Source organism: Ambystoma mexicanum, chromosome 9, assembly GCF_040938575.1.
Source record: "Ambystoma mexicanum isolate Mex_15411 chromosome 9, UKY_AmexF1_1, whole genome shotgun sequence".
NCBI classification, from domain to species: domain Eukaryota; kingdom Metazoa; phylum Chordata; class Amphibia; order Caudata; family Ambystomatidae; genus Ambystoma; species Ambystoma mexicanum.
This window is the reverse complement of record NC_090931.1, coordinates 1,530,474,931-1,530,491,795: the sequence shown is the minus strand read 5'-3', so window position 1 is coordinate 1,530,491,795 and position 16,865 is coordinate 1,530,474,931. Positions and strand designations below refer to the sequence as shown.

The 16,865-nt window shown below is 51.5% G+C and overlaps 1 protein-coding gene across 3 annotated transcripts in view; it reads left to right on the top strand.

The window, feature by feature from the left end:
* LOC138489441 (zinc finger protein 554-like) overlaps window positions 1-13,446 on the top strand; it is a 225,915-nt gene extending 212,469 nt beyond the window's left edge. For all 3 annotated transcript variants that reach the window (XM_069617162.1, XM_069617163.1, XM_069617161.1), the window contains one exon: window positions 11,055-13,446. In XM_069617162.1, the coding sequence (XP_069473263.1) occupies window positions 11,055-11,602 (548 nt within the window). In that variant the 3' untranslated portion in view covers window positions 11,603-13,446. The remainder of the gene's footprint in view (window positions 1-11,054) is intronic.
* The last annotated feature ends 3,419 nt before the right edge of the window (window positions 13,447-16,865 follow it).

Below are 16,865 nucleotides of genomic sequence, written 5' to 3'. Positions count from 1 at the left end.
AACTCTAACCCTAGTCGAGCCCTTTGTTCCACTTTTTGGCGGGCTTCTGCACAGAAGCCCTCCAAAGTGGTGCCACTCTGTCTGGGTCTACAGGATGTGTGGGAGGGGGAATAGGCACCCTGGACTGAGTTACCTTGGCAACTCAAGTCGCACTCTTGTGTGATTGGCCCAGTGGTGAGCCGCCCGGCTCACCACTTAGCATGTTTGATTGACAGCTAGGCTGATGAATGGGGTTTTTTCTGCATAAAAGCAGGGCTTTGGGGACTGGAACTTCAGAAGTCGCCACACGACCTAAGAATCTGACGAGGAAGAAGCTGAGCCATCTGTGAAGCCCTGCTGCAACAAACTCACCACTTTCCAATGATAGGGAAGATCTGCTGGAGAGTCTTCTTCCCCTTGAGCTGGTGGGACCAACCAGTTCGCCTTCTTTCGCTCCCAAAAGCGTTACTTGGTCGAGTCGCCCGTGTCAAGCACCCCGGTGGCCGGATAGCCAAGCTCACCACTTTTGACCGCGAATAAAAGGACCGCACCTTATAATCAGGAACTCCGTGGCTGGTTTCATCCCTGGGCAGTGCAATGACTCCAAACTTCCTCTACGACGAGATCCTCTCTTCCTCTGACTGGAACCACTCCAAGGAACAACTTCCTCCACTGGAGCTTCCTTCCCATTTAATGTACTGTGTCCTGCCTGGCCTCCCTTTCTACAGAGTGTTCAAGGTGTCCCCTAAATCCTTGTCCTCTATACTGGGTTGGCACCAGACCTGCTTACTTTGCCTTTCTGAACTATTCCAACTCCTTTTTGACTTTTCTGAAAAGACTTTGAGTGCATTTCCACTGTGTGATCTTGGACACATTCCGCCTTGCTCTCTCCAAGAGTGGGCCTGGCCTATGAACTTTTTGCTCTACAGTAGACCCTGCCTTTCTTGACTTGCTGTGGTTTCTTAAAAGTGTTGGTATTGTGTTATTTCCTTACTCTGCCTTTTCTCTCCCTTTTTAAACCAATTATTGGAGTGCCATCTAAGGTTACGCGCTCACCTCTGTTTTGCCAATAAGTGGTGTCTTAACTTAGACTTGTCGAATAATTTAACTAGGGAGGTGTATATACTTATTGTGACTGTGTTTGAACTTGCTTGACATATTAGTGCCAGTGTATTTTACAAGTGTGTTTTTAAATAAATAATTATATACTTTTATACCAAAGCTCTGGTCAGTGTTTGCTTGTGCTACTGTATTTGGGTACCAATCTGTATACTCTATATACTGCCTAACTCTTCTTGAGAGAAGTCTGACTGCTCAGCCACAGCTACCAGGTAAATCTGGGTGGTGCAGACTGCTACCAATTGGGTTTACTGCCAACACCTGTAGTCTTAATCGTTTTGCAGTGCTCCCTAAGGGAACTGCACAGGATTCTGCCTAACATCTCCTAGGTCTCTCCTCCAGCTCCCAGGCTCAAGTGTGGTCCAGCCTTCATGACTTCTCTTCCATCCTCATGTCCACTGGTCCAGCTGTCTTCAAAACAGCTTCTGTTTCTGAGCTCCAGCTCCTATTGCAACCCCTTCCAATCTCAGACTGAGCCATGGTTTTTTATTGGGATTGAGCCCACCTCAGGCCTCTTTCTGGTGAAAGTAGGCAGACCGGTGTAATGGAGATTGACTGTCAAGCTCTGCCCCTGGTGTGGGTTGTGAGATTGGCTCATCCCTCTCCCTGGGCTGTCCTCTCTCTGCGTGCCACACCTCGACCCGTCCTTCTAGCCCATCTCTTTGGAAAGGGAACTCACGTGAGTCTTTTAAGACAGTGGGTCTAGGGATTGGCTGGTGGGACCCACCCCTGAAGATGCTTCCCATTGTAATGTGTTGTTTGAGGCTGGCTATTCCCACTTCTTGGGTTGTCCCATCTCTGTCTGCCACACCCTAATCATGCCCCCTCAGTGGACTCTTTGAGCTTATCAATTCTTAACTGTATGGTTGAGGGCCTTGGGCAATGGATAGCTTGTTCTCCCCTCTGTAGATTTAGGTGGAGGTTCTCCGTATGGAGCCCTGCATTTCATATCCTTGGTAGCCATCTTGGGACAGATTTGTCATTAATTGAATGGGACGTGCACATCGTCCCGTTCAATGAATGAGAAGTCCTTTTTTTTTAACACCCCAGGTTACTGCTTTGGTAACCTAGGATGCTAATGGCCTTAACACCCTCTCTGGGAGGCCGGATCAGGTGTTATCGGTCTGGGGCCTGAGCGCGCTTCCTGTTCAATGAAGGAAAATACTGTCCCAGGATTGCCGCCATGGACATGGAAGGTGGGAATCCATATGGAGCCCCTCTACCATTTCCATGCTGGCCACAGATCGGGAGCAGAAGCGCAGCAGCAGAGGGGCCGTCACTGCCAAAGAAAACAGGGAAGTGGGGCAGGGGTGGAGGGAACATAAAAAAGATAAGGGAGAGTGTGGGAAAGATGACGCTCTAGTCAGGGGAAGCAGCCTCCAGGTTCCGTGGAACGTGGGCTGAGAGTAGCGGTTTCAGCCCAGGATACAAGGAACCTGATTGGCTACTCCCCCTCAACCCCACCTCGAGTGCCAATTCTAAATAATGTTGAAAACCACCTAGCAAGTTTGACTCTTCTGTGCCTATATCCTGATGGGAATGTTTTGAAAATGGCTTATTTTATCGCATTCATTTTAGATTATAAATTCTGCTCACGTTTTGATATCCTCCATTTCACAGCTTCGTGCTGATTAGCAGGAGACCAATCTATTTGAGCAAGAGACCAATCTATTTGTATTTTCTGAGCGAAAGAGTGAGCGCTTCAATCAGAAACACTGTACATGAGGTTGATAACAGTAAAGGGAGCAGTGCCTTTACATTAGGCCAGAGTAATGGGTGAATAGGTTGATAACCCAGTGCAATGGGGATACACTTGAGAGCACTAGAGACACCTGAGCTAACTGCATAAATTATGTATATAATATACAGAAACCTTTTAGATACATTGATTATGATATGATACTTTATTTATATATTGCCAATGCACAATGTGTTTCAAAGCGCTTCAAGGCAAGGGAGGGAACAAGGGAACATACAATGACATTCTTACAAGCCATGTTAAGGATGTGAAATTAACTATCGTACTCGGCCTAACGACATTTCAGATAGTGCAAGAGCTAAGACATTGGGCCTCATTGCACGGTAGGCGCTAAGGGATTACCGGCACCGGTGCCGGTAATCCCTTAGCGCCCTACTACGAGGTCCCTTAGCGGGTCCCTTCCTTAACGCCTGGTTTTACCAGGCGTTAAGGAAGGGACACGTTGAGGGACTTCAGAGCTAATAACGGGCCTTCTAATAGCAGCCCCGTTATTAGCTCCTTCCCCATTCCCATTGAGCCCTATGGGGCTCAAGTGGGAATGGGGAATGGTTCCCGGAATGGGGATTTACCGGGTCCTCCAAGGTCGGTATGACCCGGTAAGTCTCTATTCCGGGAACAAGGACACGGAATGCGGTAAGGGGGTAGCCATGGCACTAATAGCGCCATGGTTCTCCAGCATGGGGTCTGGCATGGATTCACATGCTCATGAATATTCCCCGTCGTCAGGCTGGGAATCCTTGGTAAAGAAAAATCAGTATCAGTTTCGTTTCTGATCTGTCTTTCGTAGTAGTAACCAATCACTGATCTCTGCGTCATACTGACCACAGCCAATGACTGCCATCTCCCTAAGCCCCGCCTCTGGCAGCCATCTTCAGATTTTTACCGCACGTTCATGTGTTGGGATCCTCGTGCTATTGCTCTCGAGCTGTAGTGCGTTTTATCGCGCTTTTTCATAGGAAAATTCTCTCTTTTTTCGGTCAAAAGAGCCTCAAGCTCCACCATTTCTTTATCCGATCAACGGGGACCCGTGTCGGATTCCTCTACGCCCCTCAAGGGTGAAGATTTCGTCGAGCCACGCTTTTGGAGGACTCCAGAAGTTTCTCAGGCCCATCTCGGACATGGTCCAGGAGAAGGGAAGCTCGACGCCCGGAAAGCTGTTCAGGGTCTGCCCTGGATGCCAGCTTCAGAATGTCTTTAAGGAGGACGAACACTCCCTTTGCCTCTACTGCCTGCATGAGGACAAGACGCACGTGGAGAAGGACTGTGCGTTTTGTGGCAATATGTCGGAGCGGACCATGAACGACCGCCATCTGCGTCTCGCCAACTGGCTGAAGGGAAGAGCCCGTCAGGCGAGAAGAAGAAGTCCGAGCGGTCTTCTAAGACCTTTGAGGGCGCCCCGGCGACGGGGGCCCAACAGAAGACCAAGCACCACGAGTCCGCTGGCACCGGGAGCGCCGAACGGTCGGGCTCTACGGTTGCCAGGCAGGACGCATCCTCCCCGGCGCCATCAACCACGAGCCAACGCTCTGGCTCGGGTAAGAGGAAGGCCGAGCACCCGGCGAAGCTCCTGGAGAGACCCTGTTCGAGCTCCAAGGCCCCATCAGAGGGGGAGTGAGGCGGTGACCCTCCCCCCAAGGAGAAGGCGGTGAGCGCACCTAAGCTGGTGAAAGCCTTGATCCACCCTGCCAAGGCCTCTATCGAGACAGTCGCGGCGGCCCTGGCTCAGCCTGTGGAGGCGACTTCGGGGCTCAGAGTCTCCCTGCCACCGCGGAGGGAGTCCTCTTTCAAGCCCATCGACAGGACCCTGTGAAACCTCCGACGGAGAAGAAAAAGGGGGGCAGGAGGTCGTCGTGGATTCGGCCTGAACCTCTGAAGAGGAGCTGATCGAAGTCTTAAGCCACGGCATTGGCGTGAAAGAAGACCAGCCCGTCGGGAGGGATCCCGACGTAGGAGACGACGAGAACGTTGAGGGTGCCGACGAGGCTCCTGACCGCCCATCGGAATCCCCTCAACCAGTGCCGCAAGACAACTCGGCGGCCATTTTGTTGGCTATACAGTCCTTACGCTCGGAGATAAGGACGAGATTGCCGTTACCACCAATGGAGGAACCGCTCCCGATGGGGGACCCGGAGCCAGGCCCTTCTGGGAGCCCTCCTCCTCCTCCTAAGAGAAGAAGGATTCATCCTCCACCTCCTTTTCAACCATCGCGCCCTGCTCAGCCCTCCTCCCCGTCCACGACCCGTGGGGATGATACGGGGACGGACACGGCCGCGACGGGTACAGACGACGAGGTTTACGATGAGGATCTTCCGTCGTCACCTCCTCCCCGGGCTCCCCGCCCGACGAGATTGGATCGTTTCATGCCATGATCGCCAGGGCATACGAGCTTTTCGAGCTCTGCCCGGAAGAGAAGAAAAAGGAAGGTTTCCTTTTATCAACGGCGTGAGACCAAGAGGAAGACGGTCCTCGCTGTACCTCTACTGGACGATATCTGGGATGAGGGTCTCGCCCTCCTCAAGAACTCATCCACAACGCCTGCGAGAAGGGATCGGTACGAGAAGAAGTACCGGGTCCCGGAAGCGGCCCCCTTGTGCCTTCGGGCACAGCTGACCCCGGACTCTCATCTCCGCGGCGGCCAGGAAGAAAGCGGGGGGGGCTTCGGCCTCTACGTCAACCTCCCCACCGGACGGCGAGGGAAAGGAATTGGACACGATGGGACGCAGAGTCATCTCATCGGCAGCGACGACGATTAAGGCTGCCAACGCCTTAGCCATCGTAGCCCGCTACGACAGGGAGTTGTGATACAAGATCGCCCCCCTGCTGGACTTCCTACCGGATGACAAGAGGGCGGAGGCCCTAGAGATCTTGCAGGAAGGAGAAGTGGCGTCGGACCACGCCATTACGATAGGGACGGACATCGCTGACACTGGTTTTCGCCAGTTTGGCAACGGCATGTGCCTTAGACGGCGTGGATGGCTCAAGGCAACGGACTTCCGGCAGGACGTGCAGACCAGAGTTTTGGACATGCCATTCGACGGGAGCAACCTGTTTGGGAAAACAGTGGACGATTCCCTACAAGCCATCAAGACGGACACAGAGACGGCCCAGGCTCTTGGTGTTCTCCAGCAACGACGGCCGCCCTTTCGGAGCGCCGGAGGCAAGCAGGGTGCCTCCAAAGGTTCCGGCGGCGGATATTCCTCCTACCGTCAAGCGGCCTGTTCGTCGTCACAGGAAGCCTACAGGGGACGAGGCAAGTCGGGCGGACCCCGCTGTCGTCGCCAGGGAGGACAAGGCGTCAAAGCCTCGTCGAAGCAGGACTGAACCGGCCGTGGGGTCGGGCCCCCACCGAAGCATCCCCGTGGGAGGCCGGCTGGCAAACTTCGTCAGCGTGTGGGAGTCCATCTCCACCGACCGTTGGGTGCTGGACGCCCTGGCCCAGGGTCACGCGCTCGAGTTTCTAAAGAAGTGCCCGCGCGTCCCCCCCGTGGCCAGGAAGGAACATCACGTCCCTCAACTTCTCTTGGAGGTAAAGGCGATGCTCAAGAAAGGTGCCATCGAGCTCGTCCCAAAGAGGCTTCGGGGCTCCGGAGTTTACTCAAAATACTTCCTCATGAAGAAGAAGACAGGAGGATGGCGTCCCATCCTGGACCTACGACGACTGAACAAATTCATCAAGGCACAGAAGTTCCGGATGGTCACCCTCCAGCACGTCCTGGGTCAGCTGGAGGAGGGCGATTTCCTGTCGTCGTTGGATTTGGAGGATGCCTACTTCCATATCCCCATCCTAAAGGGACACCGAAAGTTTCTCAGATTCGTGGTCCAAGGGCGTCACTACCAGTTCAGAGCCCTTCCCTTCGGATTGAGGTCTGCACCGAGGGTGTTCACCAAGTGCCTCGCACCGGTGGCGGCGCGGCTGCGCCTGTAGGGGATCCACGTCTACCCCTACCTGGACGACTGGCTCATCCGAGCAAAGACAAAGGAGCTCGCGCGGAGCACACGGCGAGGACCGTCCAACTACTCACGGACTTGGGATTCTCCATAAACTACGCCAAGTCCCACCTGGTGCCCGCGCAAGACGCATTGTTTCTGGGAGCGAAACTCGACACAGTGGCGCTTCTGGCCTCTCCGTCGGAGGAAAGGACGAGGGCCATCTTGGGCAAGGTGCTACGGATGCTGGTTGCGGACGCGGCCTGTGTGAGGTCCATCAAATCCCTCCTCGGAATTATGTCTTCTAGCATTTATCTCATCCGCCTGTGCAGGCTTTGGATGCACCCGTTACAGGAGTTCCTGGACGCTCGCTGGATCCAGACAACGGGCAGCTTCGAGGACAGGATCACACTCGACGAGAGCTTCCGACGAGCGATCCGGTGGTGGGGCACCCGCGCGCATCTGACGGCGGGCATGGACTTCCAGACCCCGGGCCACCAGAAGACAGTGACCACGGATGCCCCCCTGGAAGGGTGGGGAGCGCACACCGAAAATCTGCACGCGAGGGGCCTTTGGCTGCCGACGGAGAAGTCCCTCCATATCAACGTCCTGGAACTCCGTGCAGTGTTTTGGGCCCTCAGGTCCTTTCTTCTGTCCCTCAAGGGCAAGGTGGTGAGGATCTTCACCGACAACACCACCACCATGTTCTACATCAGGAAGCAGGGCGGTACCAGATCCCCAGCCCTGTCCAAGGAGGCGCAGCATCTGTGGCATTGGGCCGTCGCCCAAGGGAAAATTTCTGGTGCCGTTTCATCTGGCAGGAATAAAAAACACCATCGCCGACTCGCTCAGCAGAGAGCTGCGCTCGTGCCACGAGTGGGAACTATGACAGGATCTAGTGGACCGCCTCTTCCGACGGTGGGGCACACCCCAGACCGATCTGTTCACGACGGCGACGAACTCCAAGTGCCGGAGGTTTGCCAGCAGGTTTCCCCAGCCGAGGAGCATGGGCGATGCTTTCTCGTTCCCCTGGGAGGGCCTGTTCCTATATGCGTTATCTCCATTGCCGCTGCTGATCCAGCTCATCAACCAGCACAAGAGGTCACGGTGCAGGGTGATCCTTGTCGCACCTGCGTGGCCGAGGCAGATATGGTTCCCGGACCTTCTGGACTTGTCAGCGTTCCCGTCAATCAAGCTGCCAGTGGACACGGATCTTCTCTCCAAGGAAGGAGGCGCCATCCTCCATCACGACCCGAAGTCGCTGAACTTGCAGGCCTGGCTCCTGCAGCGTTAGAGTTTGGAGGTTACGACATACCGGCCGACTGCAGAGAGGTTCTTGCAAAGGCCAGGGCGTCATCAACTCTTAAATGCTACGGACACAAATGGAAGAGGTTCTCTGTCTGGTGCCACGCGCAGAAGATTAACCCTCTACGGATTACGGCTCCTCAAGTACTGCCGTACCTGCTGACGCTGGCCAAGGCGGGACTCGCGCACGCTTCCATCAAGATTCATCTTGCTGCGATCTCCCGATACACCAGAACCACGGGACGGACGTCTTTGTGGTCTCATCGTCTGGTGAAAGAATTCAAGAAGGGACTGTTCAGATCGTTCCCGCCGGTGAAGGCTCCAGCCCCGGCGTGGGAGCTCAACGTAGTGCTGACCAAGCTCATGGGACCTCCGTTCGAGCCTCTGCACTCAGCTCCGTTGAAGTTCTTGTGGAAAACAGCGTTTCTTGTGGCCATCACCTCCGCACGACGGGTGGGAGAGATCCAGGCCCTTTCCTGCAAGCCCCCGTACTTGACTTTTCACGACACGAGGGTAGTGCTCAGGACGCACCCCTCCTTCATGCCCAAGGTGCCGTCGGACTTCCACCTCAACGAACCCTTGGTGTTGCCTGTTTTCTTCCCGTCGCCTTCGTCGCCGGCTGAAAGGACTTTGCACTCTCTGGATGTGGCTAGAGCGCTGAAGTTCTACGTGGACCGCACGAAGAGTTTTCGGAAGACGTCGCAACTTTTTGTGAACTTTGGACCTGTCAATCAGGGGAAGACTCTCTCGAAGGCTTCCATTTACAGATGGCTCTCCGGCTGTATCATGTACTGTCATCGGTTGGCAAACCGACCGCTGCCTGGCCGTCCGAGAGCCCGTTCCACCAGAGCGATCGCAGCTACCACAGCGTTCCTATCTGGTGTGCCCTTGCTGGACATCTGCAGTGCTGCTACGTGGAGGTCGACGCACACCTTCACGAAATTCTACTGCGTCGACCGGGATTCCAGGGAGAAGTCCAGGGTCGGCCAAGCAGTGCTGCGCAACCTGTTCGCCTAAGGTGAGCCTGGTGAGGAGGTAAGAATTGCTTAATGTTGAGCCTTTGCCACCTCCCGTGGTTGTGCATGTGTGTACTGCTATGTATTATTTTATTCATGAGCATGTGAATCCATGCCAGACCCCATGCTGGAGAAGGAACAAGTTACTTACCTGGAACTGTTGTTCTCCAGCATGGGTCTGGCATGGATTCACATGCAAACCCTCCCACCTACCCCTCTGCGGCTCTTCACTTGGTCATACTGCCACTTCACGTGCTACCATATCTGAAGATGGCTGCCAGAGGCGGGGCTTCGGGAGATGGCAGTCATTGGCTGTGATCAGTATGACGCAGAGATCAGTGATTGGTTACTACTACGAAAGACAGATCAGAAACGAAACTGATACTGATTTTTCTTTACCGAGGATTCCCAGCCTGACGACGGGGAATATTCATGAGCATGTGAATCCATGCCAAACCCATGCTGGAGAACAACAGTTACAGGTAAGTAACTTGTTCCTTACCTCCTACCGTGTAATGAGGCCCATAGATAAGGAAAGGAGGGGGAGAGTGGGAAGGAAATGGAAACAGACAGGCGACTACCGTACTAGGCCTGATGACATTTCTGGTAGAGCCGGAGAAAAACGAAAATGTGAGGGAGAGGGGTGCAGAAAGGGGGGACAAAACAAGTGACTATCGTACTAGGCCTGACGACATTTCAGATAGTGCTGGAGGGGGCAGGGGTGAAAAAACAAGTTACGGGTGGGGGGAGGAGACAGACAAGGTTGCTATCATACTAGGTCCAGGGACAATTCTGATAGAGTAAGAGCATAGAAGAAAGTAAGTTGAGGAGGGCAGGAGATAGGAAAATGGAGAAAGGGAGAGGAGGAGCGAACAGAGAGTAAGGAGTCAAAAAGAGTGGAGAAGCAAGAGGGGAGAGTGAATACAATTGCAGAAGTCAGTAGTAACACGTAATGTTGCAAGCCAGGATACAAGATGAAGATGGGAACAGCATGATTCAGGGCCACCATGAGTACAAGATGCAAAGGAAGTCCAGCATGATAGTAAAGAAAGGGTGATGCACCGTTAATGAATGAAGTCCATAAAAGTCAAATCCAGCATCGGCCAAGACGGTGATGGTGAAACCAGAATGTATCAGGACATGGAGTACAGCTGTATGGATTTGGATGCAATGCAGGCGTACACTGCAGGGAGAAGAGATGGAACTCAGCTAGGGCGGATAGAGGAAGAGTTTTGAAGGAGTTCCTGCCTGTAGGAGGGCACAGGAAAGATGAAGGCATGGAAGCAGGAGCTCTCAGATTGAGTTGGGCCAAAGATCAGAGGGTGCGAGGAGGGGAGGGGCCAGATGAGGGGGTAATTCCGTAAACAGACCTAGATGCCAGGAGGTGGAGAGAGCCAGCCTGCATGAAGTCAGTGGGCAGATGCACTAGGGGAGTGTAGGAGGGTGTGAGCGTGAGTTGCTAGTTGAGCATTTTACTCTGGGGGGAGAAAGGACTAGAGAGGAATACTCGAGGTGGCTGGAGCAGTAATTGAGGCGGCATAGGACTGAACTAGAACTAGAAATCAAGGTTTTAGTAGTGTTTTAGGTGAGGAGAGGACGAATTTGTGACTGTTCAAAGGGTTTGCCAGCCAGCTGTTGCAGGTAAGGTCACACATTGCTGTCAGTTTAGTTCATGGTCAAAATGGACCAACAATTATGAGCCCTGGGCATTCAGGTGAGGGGAACGGCGGGTGGGCGGGGAGAGTTGAGTAAAGAGCTTGTCAGTAGATAGCTTCAGGCTTCGACAAGATCAGTGTGATGCTCATAAATACCTTCCAGTTTACACAATGGATTTGCCCAGGATCACAGACAGGGTGGGTACCATAATTCACAGCTCTGCGCTAGTTCTATTGATCTGTTGTGCAACAGAAGATACTAATGATATCTGAAATCTCTGCTTCTCTTAACAGACAGTGGAGCCATGAGCCTGCAGATGAACCCTAGAATATGGACCCCGGGCGGTCCGAGCTTTATTGAGCACTCTCACCTCCAGGCACATCTAAGGATCCACGGAGAGAAGAAAGAACTTTCCTGCAACATCTGTGGGATGCGCTTCATTCACACGTCCAGCTTAAGCAGACACAAAAGCAGACACAGACTGGGCAAGCAGCACTATGGCTGCATGGAGTGTGGGAAAAACTTCACGACGCGCTCAAATCTGAAAACCCATCAGAAGATCCATACTGGGGAGCGGGCGTACCAGTGCATGGAGTGTCAGAAACGGTTCTTTAAAAGCTCCGATCTGTGCAAACATATGAGGATCCATACTGGGGAGAAGCCCTACCAATGCACGGTGTGCATGAAAAGGTTCAGTGACTCCTCATCATATTGCAGGCATCAAAGAATCCATACGCGACAGAATGCCTACGAGTGCACAGAATGTGGCAGGCACTTTATTTGGGCATCGCACCTGAGAGAACATCATAGAACTCACAAGGGAAAGATTGTACCAAAGTAGAAAGTGCAAGTAACACTTCTCTGAAACGATCCCGAGAAGAAACCCATGCGAATGTGAGGAGATCAAGAAAACATTCAGTCTGGATCCTACTCTGAGCAGACGTTGGAGGGGCCATGCTGGGGGCAAGCGCTATGAATACACAGTGTGCAAGAAAAGCTTCAGTGAACCCTCATCTTTGAGCAGACCTCACACAGGCCAGACGGGCTGGAGACTCGTGGGTGAATGTGAGAGCGTGTGGTAAGCAGTCCCTCAGAGGTCGCGGGACACAGCCATCAGAAGATTCACACTGTGGAGAAGCCTGTGCAGAGTGATGGTGAGATCTTTAAGTGGGCATCTGGAATCTGACATGAGGTGGTGGCTTCACCAGTGATGAAGCTTCATTCAGCAGTAGCCTGCTTGCCACAGTGTTAGTCCTCTGTGAACACTGTTTCTTGTCTGAGAACAGCCGAGTCTTAAAAGATGCAGAAACGAGACCTGTACACTGGAAGGGTTAAGAGTAGGTGAGGTGTTCTTGCCTCACAGAACATTACTCACCGTTCACTGCTTCCCATCACTGAATGCAAGTACAGAGGCACTGACCCTCAGAGAAAAATACAAAATAAAAAAGAAAAGAAGCAACAGAAGTAGAAAACCAAGTTAGGACATGGACCCATAGAAAAGATGAGACGAAGCAGGACAGGTGTGGAAAATAAAAATAGCACCGAAGCGACTGCTGATCTGGAATGAGCACATGACTGGTACGGAAAAGGAGAACTGAACCCCAACAATGAGGTTCATCAAGACCCCACAGGATGCTTCTTTCACCACATTGCCACTACGGCTTAGCATTATTAGCACCAGTAGTTGTGGGAAGCAGCCGGTCATGCTGCTTGGCATACGGGCTGCGTTCTGCATTCTGAGCAAATTGTTGGCTGCTGCGACTCTCCCACCGCTCCCTGCTCCTCCCACTGCCCCTGCCATTGCCATCCCTTAATTACACTTGGTCCTGACCTGTCTCCTCAGCTGCTCTCTGCCTCTTTTGAACTACCCCTGATAATCAAGGTCTCTCCATAGAATGCAAAGGGGACTCCTTGCGCCATGTCATGGCAGCCATGTACTTTGTAGAGGTTTTTCTTTCACAGTAAAAAGCTTTGCACACCCCATGCAGTGGCCTTTTTTCTAAATAAAATAAAGCAGTACACTGGGTTTTATCCAGGGCTAATAATGCCAATATTGCCTTTAGAGGCATGCTATAATGGGATGGTAACGGCCCCCCACCCTCATTAAATGCCCTTGCTTTACTATGCAGTACACAAGGGAAAACTCAAAGACATAAGGGGGACAAATGAGTAACAAATATCTGACAAAAAAAGGGTTTCTCCCCAAATTAACCAATTAAAGATCTTATTTTTTTGGACCACACAATCAATAAGACGGGTGGCTGCAGTGGACTAAATCAAAATGAATCTGATGGGGAGTACACACACATGTAAAAAATGTAACTTATTTATTTTGTAGACCAAAAGGTCTTGCAGAAAGTAGAGCAAATTCAAAAGCACAAAATCAGATTCAGAATCAGGAGGACCAATAACCAACGAGACGTGAACATCACATTTGTATTCAAGAAAGAGCGGACCAAAACATATAGATATGGCAATGCAGAGAAGATTGTGTTCTATACCATACAGAAAATCATACAATGGATTCGAACATATAAATCGCACATCAACATATACAGAACCCAATGTTCGCAAGACAAATTCACTGGTCAATGAGAAAAGGAGAACAGTTAGTACTTGGCAATTATTCTGTTGTGAGAAAACTAAATTGTAACAGAAAACTTTAATAAATCTTATATCAATTGCCTTTGTCTGGATTAGTTTGACAGGGGCGACAAAGATATTATTGTAAAAAGACCAAGACTCTGGAGACCATAATAATGTAATTATAATCTGGCCAAAAGACACATCCCAGGCCGCTTTACTATGCGACAGTGTGGAGGAATCAATGCGAGACTCAGGATACAGAAAGTCAGGTTCATTGGCTCCATTTTACAGAAGACCCAGGATGCACTTACAGTTCTGTAGTTTAAATCACAAGAGGGAGTAACTATGATGAACAGCGTCAGGATGGAGATTTAACACAACCAGGTGGAAGGGCCTAATATGTTTGGACCCAGTACCAAGTCCAGTTCCCCAATCTACACGAATGCAGTTCAGGTAAAAAAACAACCCGCGTGTTCCCAAAGCCACTCAGAGTATCATGATGTTTAAAGCTTCGTTCTTGGTTTCCTCTTCTTGACTCTTGGCCCAGAATGTGTAACCTTTGGCTCTGTGTCAACTTCCTACACTCCTTGGAGGTGCAATCTTCAATACGAATGTCCCAGCCCTATGGCTGGGGGCTTGTTAGATTGCCACGGGTAGCCCTCCCAGTCCTGTGACCACAACATGTTCTTGTGATTTCCTTCTCCAGGTTGATCCTACAAAAGGCTCAGTGTCTCATCTGCTTTTAGGTTCTGTGTCCTCTCCAGGGTGTGGTTATAAAGCCCCCAGCAGGCTTGGGCCATGATCGCGGCTGTAGTGCCAGCAGGCTTGGGACATGATCGCGGCTGTAGTGCCAGCAGGCTTGGGACATGATCGCGGCTGTAGTGCCAGCAGGCTTGGGCCATGATCGCGGCTGTAGTGCCAGCAGGCTTGGGCCATGATCGCGGCTGTAGTGCCAGCAGGCTTGGGCCATGATCGCGGCTGTAGTGCCAGCAGGCTTGGGACATGATCGCGGCTGTAGTGCCAGCAGGCTTGGGCCATGATTGCGGCTGTAGCGCCAGCAGGCTTGGGCCATGATCACGGCTGTAGCGCCAGCAGGCTTGGGCCATGATCGCGGCTGTAGTGCCAGCAGGCTTGGGGCATGATCAGGGCTGTAACCCCCAGCAGGATTTGGGCAAAGTGCTCCCCTTGCTTCCTTCCTCCAATCTGGGACCGAGTAACAGAATTCAGTAAGCACCTCCTTGCCCCACCTAGCACTGTCTCTCCAGTCTCCTCCTTTCTCACTCTACAAACACACTCACTCTTGGGAATGAGTCCTAAGTCCCTCAGTGCCTTTCTGCTTCTTCTAGTACCTCCTTCGCCCCATGTGTTCCACCCTCTCATGTGTTGTGGCTTCCCCTCATTCCTGTAAGTAAAGACCCTGATTGACCCTCTGAGTTTGGGCAGGGCACTTAAAAGCGCTGCCAATCATCTTGGAGTCAGGCAGAAGGGTCATAGAACTTTTGCGGTTCCATGATTTCCTCCGGAGGTATTTACTAGGACAGAGCTCTTTCCCTCGCTTCCAGCACCCTGTCCCAACCCCACCAGCTTCCTCGAAGGGGGATTCCCCCTTCACTCCCACCTCATGCTCCAAAAAAAGAGGGGTACCTCTTTCACCCCCTCTTACTTTCCCCGATCCCAAAACTTAACTCTCACCTCCACCCCACACTTATCTCTTGGCATGCAACATCATTCTCCTCGTCCGCTCCCTTCTGGGTTGTGCATAGTCATGCCCCCCACCCCCTCCATGCTCCCTACCTATTTCGCACCCACCTACCGAGCCACCTTGGCATCATGGTACAGACCGACAATGCAAAGGCATCGCAATAAATGCCTGCACCACAAAGACAGTGAAGGAAAGACATTCTATGCACCTTTGCAGGTTTGCATGCCAGATTCCTGTTCTCTCACTCGCTCCTCTCTGGACTCTGGTGTGCATACAATTCACACAATGCAGAGCTTCCATCTCCATGCTTGGGTGATTTCACAAACCCCGCTGATATATGTGCTGAGCAGGCGTTGGTCTGTCACTTGGCTTGTGAAACCCCCGTTTGCCTTGTCATGAAAACCTGTCCTTCAGTATTCCCCTCCCTCTGTGGTTTCCTGACCACCCGTCAAACAGTCAATACCCCACTGTGCGCTATGATTCTGCACTCATCACTAGCAGCATGGTTCCTTGTTCTATATCTGTGAATACCCCACTGTGCGCTATGATTCTGCCATCTTCACTAGCAGCATGGTTATTTGTGCTATATCAGTGAATACCCCCACTGTGCGCTGTAATTCTGCCAGCTTCACTAGCAACATTGTTCTTTGTTCTATATCAGTGAATACCCCAACTGTGCACTATGATTCTGCCATCTTCACTAGCAGCATGGTTATTTGTGCTATATCAGTGAATACCCCCATTGTGCGCTATAATTCTTCCAGCTTCACTAGCAACATGGTTCTTTGTTCTATATCAGTGAATACCCCAACTGTGCACTATGATTCTGCCATCTTCACTAGCAGCATGGTTATTTGTGCTATATCAGTGAATACCCCCACTGTGCGCTATAATTCTGCCAGCTTCACTAGCAGCATGGTTCTTTGTTCTATATCAGTGAATACCCCATTTTGCGCTATGAATCATTCTGCCAGCTTCACTAGCAGCATGGTTCTTTGTTCTATATCAGTGAATACCCTCACTGTGCACTATGATTCTGCCAGCTTCACGAGCAGCATGATTCTTTGTTCTATATCAGTGAATACCCCACTGTGCACTATGGTACTGCCATCTTCACTAGCAGCATGGTTCTTTGTTCTGTATCAGTGAATACCCCACTGTGCGCTATGATTCTGCCAGCTTCACTAGCAGCATGATTCATTGTTCTATATCAATGAATACCCCACAGTGCACCATGGTTCTGCCATCTTCACTAGCAGCATGGTTCTTTGTTCTATATTAGTGAACACCCCACTGTGCACTATGGTACTGCCATCTTCACTAGCAGCAAGGTTCTTTGTTCTGTATCAGTGAATACCCCCACTGTGCGCTATGATTCTGCCATCTTCACTAGCAGCATGATTCATTGTTCTATATCAATGAATACCCCACAGTGCGCCATGGTTCTGCCATCTTCACTAGCAGCATGGTTCTTTGTTCTATATCAGTGAACACCCCACTGTGCACTATGGTACTGCCATCTTCACTAGCGGCATGGTTCTTTGTTCTATATCAGTGAACACCCCACTGTGCACTATGGTACTGCCATCTTCACTAGCAGCATGGTTCTTTGTTCTGTATCAGTGAATACCCCACTGTGCACTATGGTACTGCCATCTTCACTAGCAGCATGGTTCTTTGTTCTATATCAGTGATTACCCCCACTGTGCGCTATGATTCTGCCAGCTTCACTAGCAGCATGGTTCTTTGTTCTATATCAGTGAATACCCCATTGTGCGCTATGATTCATTCTGCCAGCTTCACTAGCAGCATGGTT